The following is a 12,223-nucleotide window of genomic DNA, read 5'->3' on the forward strand; positions in this document are numbered from 1 at the left end:
GAGTCTTGTCTACCAATATTATTCTTCTGCATGAGGTTTGCCATTGAGTCTTCTCCAGTTGTGTTACGTATGTGTTATAAATAAAGTTTTGAAGGTTTGTCTTGACGTCGGTTACAGCGTTCTGCGCATGCGTGTCTTGCAGAAACACGTGAAGCCACATTCTAGCAGAAACATGGCAGAAACGAATGAAGCCCTCGTGTTGGACCGGGAACAGGTAATTAAACGTAAAGTAATGAGTGCGCTGTGTAACCGATCCTTTTTGTTTGTTCGTTTTAGTTCATGGAACAGTGTTTTAGCAGAGAATTCTTTCGATATAGTCTAGCATAGGTTTAAGAACTATTAAGCTAACGCTAGCTTGTTGGCTTCCCAGCTGGTTCTGCCATTGATCATGGCATAGTTGGCTAGAAGTTGAATACTTAACAATACAGTTGCCAGCCGCAATGTACTCGCTGTTCATCGCTTGATGATTTCAATTTGTACATCATATGTTTGACAGGTGAAGAAAGCTGTCCTGGCACTACAGGCTTTCTTGAAGTCCAAGTCAACCTCTGAAGCGCTGTTCCTGAACGAGAGCGAGCACATCTCTCTCCTCTTCACGCTATGGAAGATCCCTAAGAAAGCAAGCAACATCCGCATGTAAGTCTCACTGATGTGCAAAAAAGTAGTCAATACGAAATCAATTGCGAGGACATTATTATTAACGTTAATGTCTTGTTTTGCGTTTCTGGTCTACCATATGAAGTACCCTAACTTTTGATCATGTTTCCTGACCCGCAGCCCATTGCCACATAACCAGAGATCGGATACGGACGAAGTGTGCCTTTTTACCAGAGATGAACCCAACATGACCGGCGATCAGACGCAGAGGTTCTATAAGAGACTACTGGAAGAAAAAGGCATCAATATCGCAGAGGTACTACTATAACTAACGGTTTACTCTTATATCTGCTTCAGTCAAATGTCCACTGGATGGGGACATTTGTACAGCTGGCTCCTTGCAGAGCCTATTGATGTCAAAGCAATATTTCACATCTTTTTCTTTTCTTTTTTACTATTTGGCTTTAAATCCCATCAATTATACTGGTTATGGTAGTTTCCCATAACTTGCATTGACCAGACCAAAGAATGATTGTTTTAGAACTTTACTATTCAGATCAACTTCCAGCAAAACCACTAGATCCTCATTTCACTGGAGCCCGTTTGTATAACTTAGCCAGAAAAGGGTGTTGGTATTTTAATGTATTATGAATTTACAGTACATGCAGATAAAGGGACAGTAAGAAGCAGGTAGGGGTTAGGCAGGGGTTTTAATGGTAAACTTCGGACATTGGGAATTAAACCAATGACCTTCTGGCAAGTCAAAAACCCTAACCCCTTCTGCACCGGTGCAGCCCATCTATTTCATTGGTACAACCAAGAAGGTTTATGGTATAAAGTTGTAAGTAGTTGTACTATATATTCTAATTGGGTCTGTCTGGTGTTGTGCCTCTACTTGCTGTTCAGGTCATCCCCTACAAGTTGCTGAAGACGGAATACAAGTCCATTGAGTCCAAGAGGCGGTTGCTGGGAAACTTTGACCTGTTTTTGTCCGACGGCCGCATCCGACGACTCCTTCCCTCCCACCTGGGAAAGAACTTCTATTTGAATAAAAAGTGAGAAATGTGTTGATATACCTGCACTTTGTAAGTTTTCCCATTGGCACCATCTAGTTGCATGAGTTGTAATTATAGTTAAAGCTAAATCATTACAGATGACAATGGCTTTAACAGCAATTCCCTGAATTGATTGGTGCCCGTCCTATGAAAAGTCATAGGTCCGGTTTAAGCCTAATTTGTTGGTATGCATTGTTGAACAGTAATGTTTATTTATTTGTAGTATGGGTTTAAAAACTCTTACAAAAAACATATTTGATTAGCAGTGACGATAACGATACGTTTAGTACATTTCTGCTCATTGACTATCAATCATATTGTGTCTTTCCCAGAGACCCCTTATCTGTGGACCTGCAGAGCAAGAGTCTGGCCCGGGATCTGAAGAGCATCATTCATGGGACCCGCATGAAGATCAACAACAAGGGTTCCTGCTGGTAACCTCAAAACCTTACTACTTGTTGGTTCATAATGTGACACGGACCAAATGCTGATTAAGAGAGAAATGTCCAAAGGTGGATGTAAGACGGAGGTGGTTGGGTTTTATTCTGGTTGAGTTTGCAAACCATGCCTTCTGGACAACCAAGTTTTGTGGCCGACAATAACGACGCAATAACGACACATGTTGCATTAATAGATCACACAGTTTACCAATAACTGTTTCTCTCATTATTTATAACCCATTCTGCATCTTTAATTTTGGCCTTATAGGAATTGTTTTTAATGGAATGTCTGTTTGGCTCACCTGTGTTCCAGTATGGCTTCCATCGGCCACTCTGGGATGACCACAGAGCAGCTAACGGACAACATTGAGTCGGCGGTAAAAGGGGTCGTGGATAAAATGCGTACGGTAAGTCCCCTAGTCCTGTCATTTGTGTGTCTGATGTCTTCTGTTACCTGGGGATTCAAACCACTCTTATTTAGAGAAATGAGGGAGTGCGTCGTTCTAGTAGTTGCTGTGTTTGACACCGAGATGAAAGGTTCTAGGTTTGAACCGCCATTTTCAACCGCCTGACTGTAGGCGCCTTTGAGCAGGAGGCCTAGCCCCTACCTGCTCATCATCTCATTTGGGCGCACCCCATCAAAACCTCCCCCTGTTCAATGTGGGACCGGGGGTCCTAGTGGTGCTACAGTGATTTCGAAGTGTGACCAGAGGGTCCTCCTTTCAGTGGAGGCTGTCTCTATAGCTTTGATACACACAGCTGGGTGCCTCACCCGTACACCTCGTTGGTAGTTGACGGGCGTTAGGGCTGTTAGTTGATCAAACGATAAGTTGGTTGAGGGAAGGTTAATCAAATCAAATTTGGATATTTGATTAACCGTTTAAGTAATTTATCGAGAACAGATCACAAACATTTGCTGTTTAATGTTGCAGTTCAAATCAAATATTTGTTCATGGATGCTTAGTAAAGGAATAGTCAAGTTTTTTTTGGCTGCCTGTCCGATAAAGCAGGCACATGCAAGACATCACTTTCGACTTGATGATTAACCCCCCGCCCCCCCTCTTATAATTTTCAGCAAGGACCCGTGGTGAAGCTTATCCACCTGAAGAGCCTGGCGTCCGTGGCTTTGCCCATCTACAACGCAGTGCTCAGTCAAATCACCACCCTGGACGAAGCACAGAAATCCGCCAAATCACTCAAGAAAAAGGTTTGTTTTTAAATGTGGCCCCCTAATACAGTATTTAAAGACGTTCAAGAAATTCAGCCTTGGTGCAGAATTACAGCCTCTACAAGCCAGTCCCACAATGAGCTTTCCACAAACGTTCCGTTTTTTAGAGGCGGGTCAAGGTGGAGGATGGGTGTGTGGCCCTGAGCAGCTTGCGGCCACGGTACCATGCGCTAGTGTTTACAGTGGATGTATCGCAGTGGCTCGGATTCCTAATATCATCCGGAGGTGCACAAAGCTTTTGACCATGTTATAGATATTCTAGAACACTCCGGGTGCTCCGGTGGGAGTCCTGGTGCGCTATATCTAAATAATATAATATGTAGATATCTTTATAATATATATTATCACGGCCAAAAGCTGTGTGCGCCTCTGGATGATATTAGGAATCAAACGACTGCGTCGGGGTCTCTGGTTCTTCCACTTCCACATCAATCTGAAGTGCAGACTGTGAGCGGCGACATGGAGGAGAAACAAATCGTTGCCGTTTGCGGCTCCCGGTACTTCCATAATGAGACTCTTAGTGGGGGTTATCACGGCCATGGTTGAGAAGGAATTGGGGGGGAAAAGGAACTTTGGCTTTGACTGCCTGAAGTCCAGATTGAACCATGTCATGAAGTAGGAAGGGATTGTTGCCCGGGATTGTCTCCTGCCTGAGCCCCGCTGCCGGAGCACCTCCGCCGCGGGGTTCAGGCGAGACACAACCCCCAACTACGAGTCTCGTTGTGGAAGTTCCGGAGACGTCAAAGAGAACCCGTTACCCGACGCAGTCTAGTCTTTTCACCAAATGGGAGCTTACCTTATGTTGCGTGTTATGCGCCATAACACCAGCAGCAGAACGGCTATCCAAATAACAAAGAAATGTCCAACACTTGCGTTACAGTGTGTGTATTCATACACACATGTGGCCCTCGCACGGTCGTAGCTCATTTTCTGACTGGCGGGCCATATTCTCTGGGCGGGCAAAGCAGAGAAAGGGGAGGTAACCTGGCCCCTTATGACGACATATGGGGCCACATTCCAAGTCGGCACGTCTGACCTTTCATTTTTCAAAGGCGGAGCAGGATACCTAGCGCTCTTTTTACACCAAACATAGTTTTTAGCCACTGGGGGACCATAGGCAGGCTAGGGGAACTCGTATTAATGTTAGAGAACCTACTAAAGTGACATTTTCATGCCATGGGACCCTTTTAAAATCTCTTCTTGTCACTTTCACAAGCTCATCATCGCCATAGTGATGTCTCAATGGTAGTTTTTCTTAAGTGCTTACTCAAATTAATAATGATTTCCTGTTTTTCTATTTCTAGAAGGTGGCCAAGAAGGTTTCTGGTGCTGATGACAACGATGAGGAAATCCCAACGCTGGTTCCCATTGGAACACCCGCCAAAAAGGCAAAGCTTGAGGTCAGTACAGCTGCAGCTTCCTCTTTCACGTTGTGACTCGATGTGTTCCTTATACAATCATGGGTATATACGTCCACCACTGTTCTTTATCAAGGGCATTTGGTTGTTTGCATGATCGTGCCGTGCCGTAAGGATGTATGGTTCCTAAAATAACATGAACACATACTCCATCAGACTTCATTCATTTATGCAAGAAAACAAATAAAAAAATTTTGTGATGTAAGCTTAATACGCTATTTATGGATTATCGTATTAAGTTAAAGATTCCTTTAGAGTGTAAGGAATATCGAACACTGATATTAAAAACAATGTGTTTTGGGCAGAGTGGCTCTGTGTTATCCCCATGTTTACGAACCATATGAAGGTGACCAACCTAACATTTTACAACGGGGACAAAAGGGTAAAGATGGCTCTGTTGAACATGCAAGTTATATGACCATGTTCTTCATGTCTTTCGGTGGATCACAATTTTTGATTCATTGCCCCTTTTAAAGACATGCCATGTCTTCCTCGTAAGGGTGGCTGGAACTGACCTCTCGTTGTGCTCCTCTGACAGAAACCACAGAAGAGCAAAAAGAAGGTGGTCCTCGAGACGGCCCCTAAAGCCCCCAGACCCCGGAGGAGGAGGACACACAAACCTGCCGCCCTGGAGAAGGCCCTCACACCTAACGCTCTGAACAAATCCCCTAAACACGGCGGACAGAAAAAGACCCAGAAGCACCAGCCCCAGAAGACCGGCAAGCCTTCTCCCAAACCCAAAAAGAAGGCACGTAAAATGACCAAATGAGCGCCACGGTGACGTCTGTGCACCCGCGCCTCACCACTGCTCCCTCCACACGGACATTTGATCACATGGAAATCTAGTCTAAACCAGTCTGATGTTGTTCATAGCTATGGTGATGCTCACTTGCCATTTGTTTTCAAAAATGGACCTGTATGCTTTGTTATATTACGATAATTATAAAACGTAACTACTCAAGTTCCCCTTTCCGTCTGCTTATTTGTTAAAGTTTGAACCTTTATGATCATGTTACATATGCTGGAACAGATATTATAAATATTGTCTCATAATGTCAGCAATACGTTTTGGTAGGGCAAAACATTGATTGTTAATATTGTTAGGTATATTTCTTTTTTAATTTTGTAATGTTTTTAAAATGATGGAAATAAATACATACAAATTTAATATTTTGTATTAAACCAGTGATGAGTATAATAGCAGTAATGGGCAGGAATTGGATTTTGCATATTAGGCCTGACTATATTCAAATGAAAACACACAGAGCTGAAGATGTATACTTCATCATTTGTTGCTTCATAAGCGGAATGTTAAATTGAACCTAAATAATAACATGCAACAAATTATTTGTATACAGTATTCATCAACATCAGAAGTGTATTCTGCTAGTGGCCAGAGCCAGACGGTTTAGCTCAGTTTTGGCTCACCAACAGTGCTGCGGCCTGTATCGAATGACAGGCCTCTTGTGTGGCGGGTTACGCTACACATTTGCTCAGATGCTTCCGGTTAGAACTGCACAATAATATTCTGAACAAGTCTGAATCATGCCATGGATCCTTAGATCTTCATCAGACCATTAATCTCTGCAGACTGCAGAATACTTGGTGTAATGGCGAAAAAACCGTGGTTGGGTTTTTCCTATAACCCCAAGATCCCAAGTTGTCCTTTTGCCACACGGAGAAAGCTGGTGATGGCATTGTTTGACACGCAGTTTGTGTCCAAAAAAGAGTAAGAGTTTGACTGTCCAAGGCCGTCCTTTGGCCGTCATTTATTGTAAATAAAATATAACAAATTAAGGATGCATATATATCAAGTTGCACAGTTCACAAACAGACGGTCAATAACTGTATCTGCTTGCCAGCCTTCTCCATGTCATGCACTTCCGTGGCCTATTTAAAGGGTGCACCATCAGCACCTGTCGCAGGTGTGCACTCACCAAAGGTGGGAAAGAAGGAGAAATTAGTGAGTCACTCAAATCATAAAAAACTTAAATGCGGCTCCTACACTTGGTAATGTTTAAAGTAATACATATTGTGTTCTGTATTGGCTTCCTGAAAGAGAGCATGTATGGCTGTGAAGGAGGCACTGGTGTAGAGTGGATTACGGTGATGACAGGGTGTCAAGGAGATGGAGTGGGTGGCTCACTCATCCATAACCTCTGTTATTCAGGGGTGTGGAATTACAGGTGGCAATTGCATCCCCCTGTTGTGGCCCAGAGATCATTTCCTTCTCACACTGGTGTGCTTACCTGAGGTCACTTATTACTCGGACACCCGGGGAGAAGGAGCTGATATGAAAAGATGACGAAGGCCAACTGAGAATATATTTATATCCTACTGAAGATTCACAAGGCTACTGGAGTTCCCTCAGTTATTTTAAAGATATTCCCCGTGATGGATGCAAGACTTTTGGACGAATCGGAAGAACGGCCGCGACGGTCCTGCTGCCTTCCTTCAGGGAACGCCTCGGAACCTTCCGACTGGGCCCACTTCCACAAGCCCATCATCACCATGGTGATGGGCGCCCTGATGTCGGCCGCGGGGGCCGCTCTGCTGCTGTTGCGCGCCCTGGGTGTGAGCGAGGCCCCCCACGCCATGGTCCCCGCCTGCCTGTCGGCGGGGCCCGTGTTCGTGGTGCTGGGCCTGGTGTGGATCCCCATTCTGAGGCAGAAGCAGAGACGTCGCGCCTCCTGTTACGAGGGGGGCACCCTGTACGGCACCGAGCGGTGAGGGGGCGGACGGTTGGATGGGCGATGCTGTGAAACCTGAGCACCCCCCCCCCCCCCCCTCCCCAGCAGCCCGACACGACAAAGTGTCCTTTTTCTTTTTTTCTTTTTCTAAACATGTGGTAGCCTACAATCGCACCAATTGGTTGACGGGTGATAAGAACTTATGGTCATTGGACTTTGTACCCTGGGGCTGAAAAAACGTTTATTTATCCCCGTCTATGAGTCAGAGAGCCACACGCACTTTGCCACGCTCTCGAACACACCACCCTCACATTTCGTCGGGTTCTGGGATTCCTCCTCGGGAGTGGACGGAACACACCGTCGCCATGTCGACGGAGGTGCGGATGGAGCCCGTGACGGAGATCCAGTACGGTGGCGTGGGCCGCTGCAAGTGCTCCTTCTGGTTCGCCGTGGCGCACGACGTCCTGGGCCTGGTCATCATGATGATGGGGGTGTTCGGCGGCTTCGCCATCCACGACCTGCTCATCTACGCCGGCTCCATCATCCTCTTCTTCAGCCTCATCTGGTGGGTGTTCTGGTACAGCGGCAACATCGACGTGCCCCCCGGGGAGCTGGAGGACGACGTGGGCATGGTGAAGATGAAGAAAGGCGGGCTGACCGGCGTCGTCAGGAGCATGTCCAGCCGCGTCTCCAGTGGCCTCCGCAGCTCCTTCCGGAGGACGAGCGGACGCTTCCGGAGGGACGCCCCGGCGGCGGGCGACGAGCCTCAGCACAGGGAGAGCAGGCCCTCCACCGGCAGCCAGATGAGGAACGTGGAGGTGGCGCTGTCCACCATCTCTGAGGTCACCGAGTCCACGGCCTCGTGAGGGCGACGCCGTCCCATGTGACCTGGCTGTGGCGGGGGGGGGCTGTGTCTTCAGGTCTCCAGGGAGGGAAACGGCTTCCATCGTTTCAGTGCTGGAGACGGCAGGCCGCCACGGGTCGCCTTATGGGAAACATTGACATGACGTGGCTCTCCAGACCGCCGCTGAAGTAACTGAAACCACCGTCGAGGGGGGCGGATGTCAGCGATATGATATGATCTCACTCCGGTAAACATCTGCCCTCAGATCTGTGTTCATCTGGAAAATGTGTGTCACTATTCGACGGGTTCCTTCTGGAACCGGGAGATACTGGTGTGCAGAGCAGTTACTGTAATGATTAAACAGTATCGTGGACATGGGGACGCTTGGTAAGATGCACATGGTCTTATCTCTGAGATAAGAACATTAACTTTGGACACACACGGTGAGTTAATTTGAGGAAGGTACGGTAACTAAAGCACTCCAAACAATATTTCTCTTTCAAATCGTGTCTTATTTGTGTGGTAGCTTTTGAACCGTCTGTTCAGTTTGATAATGGTAATTTTTAAGTGAGGACTTTGATTAAGAGATAAAATTGATAACCAATAGTCCACTGTCTTAATGGGTCTGGTCTGTTGGTTATAAATACATAAAAGGCTGATCGGTCATATGGTCTATCAGTGATCAATCTTTATCCTTGCATTTTTCTAGTCATTCATTTATAGACTATTTTATACCTGTGACTTCCATATGTTTGGTAAATACCCAGGATTTATGCAACCATATATCCAGGGTTTATGTAACCATTACCTGTCCCAAGTCTATTTATTGTTATTTTGTCAATGTTGTCTACCTTCACATTACTTAATTGACCAATACATTGTACGGTTTATGTTTTCAATTAAAAATGAGATTAATGAACTGATATTGTACATTTGTTGTTATGCATCTGTCCGATTTGCGACAACTATTATATTATTACTGTTTTTAAGACTTTTCCGTTCATGTTGTAAAATAAAAAGCTAGCGTTGTACATAAAGGTTGCAGCTTACTTCCCGTGCAGTCACACCCTTTACCCACTGGCCTTAACGTGGGAGGGGCCCTCACAATGTTATCAGTCAGAAGCTATTAATCATTATGTGAACTGCAGGTATGCAATCTCACTCAATCTCTTTGTGTTTCATGCATCCGAAAATCTAGTAAATTGAATGATTCCAAACTCCTCTCTAAATAAATTGAACTTGGTCATTTGTACATTATCTTTGTTTTTTTTGGATTGTGTTTGCATGGCTGCCATCAGCAAATTGCTTTATTACGTGATAGACAATTTTTAGACGTAAAACCTACATTCATTATCATTGTCCCACAAACATACACACTCACACACATACACACGGTAATCCTGAGTCAACAAAATAGAGACAGACAGATTTAGATGCATTAATCTATGCATCAATAAAACATAACCAAAACATGCTCATAGCACATGGGGTTGAGCAAACCTATTTCAACTCATACCTTTGTTATTTGTTTTGCATAAATAATTAATTACATTGTTTTACACTTGAGCTTAGCTCAGCCCTATTCTAAATTGTATAAGCAAAACAAATCTTGTTTCCCCGGAAAACTTGTGTGACCTTTGCGGCAGAGGGAACCCTGGGGACCTCATGACACTGTAACATGCTGAGGTCCTGCTCCCCTATGGAAGATTGAACTTATGTAAGCTGAAACCCCAATGGGGAGAGTCTAGCCAGTAGCATCACAAGGGGAATAGAAATGGCGAGTACTGCTGTGTTGTTTGTGTTTGGAGAGTATCTTGAGGAGAGAAAGCAGAACTCCCCTCAGGGGAGGAAGTCTTTGGAGGGAATATTTTCCTCCAAGTGTCAAGAGACCCTGGATAAGGTTAGAGGTTGAACAAGTGTGACGTCGGCAGGCGTCAAACCCGGGCCACACACAGTTCCTTCCCCCACCTAGACTCATCCTCCCCACAGGGGGGAAGACCATCTGGTATAGGTGAGGAGAGAAAAAAGGAAAGTATATTTAATATTCATAATCATAATGATCACTACAACGTTCAACCTTTAGTAAATTGTATATTGCACACTGGGGGCTTGGGACAAGGTATCGGTTGTCATCCGCACAAGAGATTCTCTCAACACACAAAACACAGAAGATCTCTTGACATGAAGACATCGCAATCAGAGGTGCGATGGGTCTCTGGACCCAAGGTAAAGACATCGACCAAGCCAGAAACAGAATTAACCGTATAACCTAATAAACAGCAAGGAAAAAACATTGTGACTCTCAATTCATGGTTGTAAAATTGATAACCAACTTCTAAGCAATGGTTGGTAGAGCTTTTTGATACATTGTGATACTTAAATTACTTATTCATGATATGAAATGTGTTCTCTCAAGTCCTGCCATGAGGATGATTTTGGTTGTGTTTTACATAAATCAATGTACCTCAATCTGTCTATCTGTCTTTCTTTCTGGCCCTATGTTATTAATTCAGGATTAATGTGTGTGTGTGTGTGTGTGTGTGTGTGTGTGTGTGTGTGTGTGTGTGTGTGTGTGTGTGTGTGTGTGTGTGTGTGCGTGTGTGTGCCTGTGTGTGCCTGTGTGTGTGTGTGTGTGTGTGTGTGTGTGTGTGTGTGTGTGTGTGTGTGTGTGCGTGTGTGTGTGTGTACGTGTGTGCGTGTGTGTGTGTGTGTGTGTACGTGTGTGCGCGTGCGCGTGTATTTGATACACGCATACATTGGTGTATTGGTAGCAGCCTTGGTCCCTCATCAAGTTTTTACCTTACCTCCCATTTCAAATTCCTAATACGTTTTTTAAGCTATTTGAAAATTAAAATATAGATTTTTTTTAACTAAATCTGCTAATAACTAAGTAATGACTCAAAACACTGTCGTGCCGCGTTGAGTTGATTGAAAACTACAAGTCCCATCAACCCGTCTTCCTCATCATGTGACACGGTGTGTTTTGCCATGTGACCACGCTCCATCGCCCTACCGTTTCCCTTTTCGCAGTGTCACAGAGGTAACAGGGAAAATACCTTTTATTTTCAAACCGCCCGCACACAACAACCCCAGTGGCTCTTAAATTAAAACCCGGGGTGCACCAAGACAGGTTTTATTGTGTGCTTGTCTTTTTATTTTTCTTCAAAGTGAGACAAATATCAAGACACCGGCAGGCCTCAGTGGACGGTGTAAGCATCAGTTGTCACCCCACGGTCGTGTGGTTGCACGACAGCGAGGAGAGCGTTATGAACCGGCCCACTGATAGCTTCTCCGGCTAATCGCTCCGGAAGGATATGACGGTTCGCTGATTCTGGGTTTAACGACGAATATTGTTGACGATGAATTAAGTATTTTGGATGTCAATATTGAAGCTGACCTCTCAGAATGAACGGTAAGAATAGGCAACAAAAGTTTTGTTGACACTCGTGTACATGTCAGATTGATGACTCCTTGATAACACACAATATATGAGGCTTACACATCTTGTCAGTGCTTAGCAGGGTTTGAACCGACTGCATGTCTCTTTATGAGACGTATATATATATTCTGTGTGTCAATGACGTTTTAATTGGCCCTCTGTGCAGTGAATATTTATTAAATAAATGACCTGCTAAAGTATTATCAAACCTAATTGACGTATACTGCATGTGGTTCACGAGGAAATTTTGTTCATTTAGTTGTTTTGATTGCAGAGCACTGGCAGCAGTTTGCACATTGATCGAATAAGGGTCAATGGCAGGCTTCTCAATGACAAACGCGGGCTGAGTTCAAACGTTACAAGATAAACATGATCTTGTGTAAAGCTTCGCGATGCATCACTTTCTCCTCTTAAAAGATGATTTTCGAAACCTGTTTTATTATTTTAGTAGGATAATCCGTGTTGAGTGGTGGCAGTGATGGTGGCACCCACCAGGAAGATTCTAATGCTAT

The 12,223-nt window shown here is 44.8% G+C and overlaps 4 protein-coding genes across 5 annotated transcripts in view; all 4 read left to right on the forward strand.

Moving 5' to 3' along the window:
• Positions 1–90: 90 nt before the first annotated feature.
• Positions 91–5,699, forward strand: rsl1d1 (ribosomal L1 domain containing 1). The gene is made up of 9 exons (XM_060036089.1): positions 91–214; positions 497–636; positions 778–913; positions 1,504–1,652; positions 1,985–2,086; positions 2,406–2,499; positions 3,168–3,299; positions 4,625–4,720; positions 5,277–5,699. Exons 1-9 carry the CDS (start codon positions 128–130, stop codon positions 5,505–5,507), a joined length of 1,167 nt encoding a protein of 388 aa, XP_059892072.1. The 5' UTR covers positions 91–127; the 3' UTR covers positions 5,508–5,699.
• A 1,047-nt stretch (positions 5,700–6,746) lies between these two features.
• LOC132446357 (phosphoinositide-interacting protein-like) lies at positions 6,747–9,524 on the forward strand. The gene has a single exon (XM_060036613.1). It carries the CDS (start codon positions 7,133–7,135, stop codon positions 7,466–7,468), a length of 336 nt encoding a protein of 111 aa, XP_059892596.1. The 5' UTR covers positions 6,747–7,132; the 3' UTR covers positions 7,469–9,524.
• On the forward strand, positions 7,539–9,524 carry si:dkeyp-72e1.6 (transmembrane protein 238-like). Its single transcript, XM_060036612.1, has one exon. It carries the CDS (start codon positions 7,686–7,688, stop codon positions 8,292–8,294), a length of 609 nt encoding a protein of 202 aa, XP_059892595.1. The 5' UTR covers positions 7,539–7,685; the 3' UTR covers positions 8,295–9,524.
• A 1,729-nt stretch (positions 9,525–11,253) lies between these two features.
• snx29 (sorting nexin 29) overlaps positions 11,254–12,223 on the forward strand; it is a 90,107-nt gene continuing 89,137 nt past the window's right edge. The window contains exon 1 of one of the 2 annotated variants that reach the window (XM_060036332.1): positions 11,254–11,684. In XM_060036332.1, coding sequence (XP_059892315.1) covers positions 11,678–11,684 — 7 coding nt within the window. In that variant the 5' untranslated portion in view covers positions 11,254–11,677. The remainder of the gene's footprint in view (positions 11,685–12,223) is intronic. The other variant, XM_060036331.1, reaches the window with a different exon arrangement.

The sequence above is a fragment of the Gadus macrocephalus genome, chromosome 18 (genome assembly GCF_031168955.1).
Source record: "Gadus macrocephalus chromosome 18, ASM3116895v1".
Taxonomy (NCBI): Eukaryota; Metazoa; Chordata; class Actinopteri; order Gadiformes; family Gadidae; genus Gadus; species Gadus macrocephalus.

Bases quoted from the DNA above. Each gene is read 5' to 3' on its own strand.
- rsl1d1 (XM_060036089.1), top strand. From the start codon at position 128: ATGCGTGTCTTGCAGAAACACGTGAAGCCACATTCTAGCAGAAACATG. The intron at 2,500-3,167 runs GTAAGTCCCCTA...TATAATTTTCAG, and splicing joins TCGTGGATAAAATGCGTACG to CAAGGACCCGTGGTGAAGCT. The intron at 3,300-4,624 runs GTTTGTTTTTAA...TTCTATTTCTAG, and splicing joins CCAAATCACTCAAGAAAAAG to AAGGTGGCCAAGAAGGTTTC.
- LOC132446357 (XM_060036613.1), top strand. From the start codon at position 7,133: ATGGATGCAAGACTTTTGGACGAATCGGAAGAACGGCCGCGACGGTCC.
- si:dkeyp-72e1.6 (XM_060036612.1), top strand. From the start codon at position 7,686: ATGAGTCAGAGAGCCACACGCACTTTGCCACGCTCTCGAACACACCAC.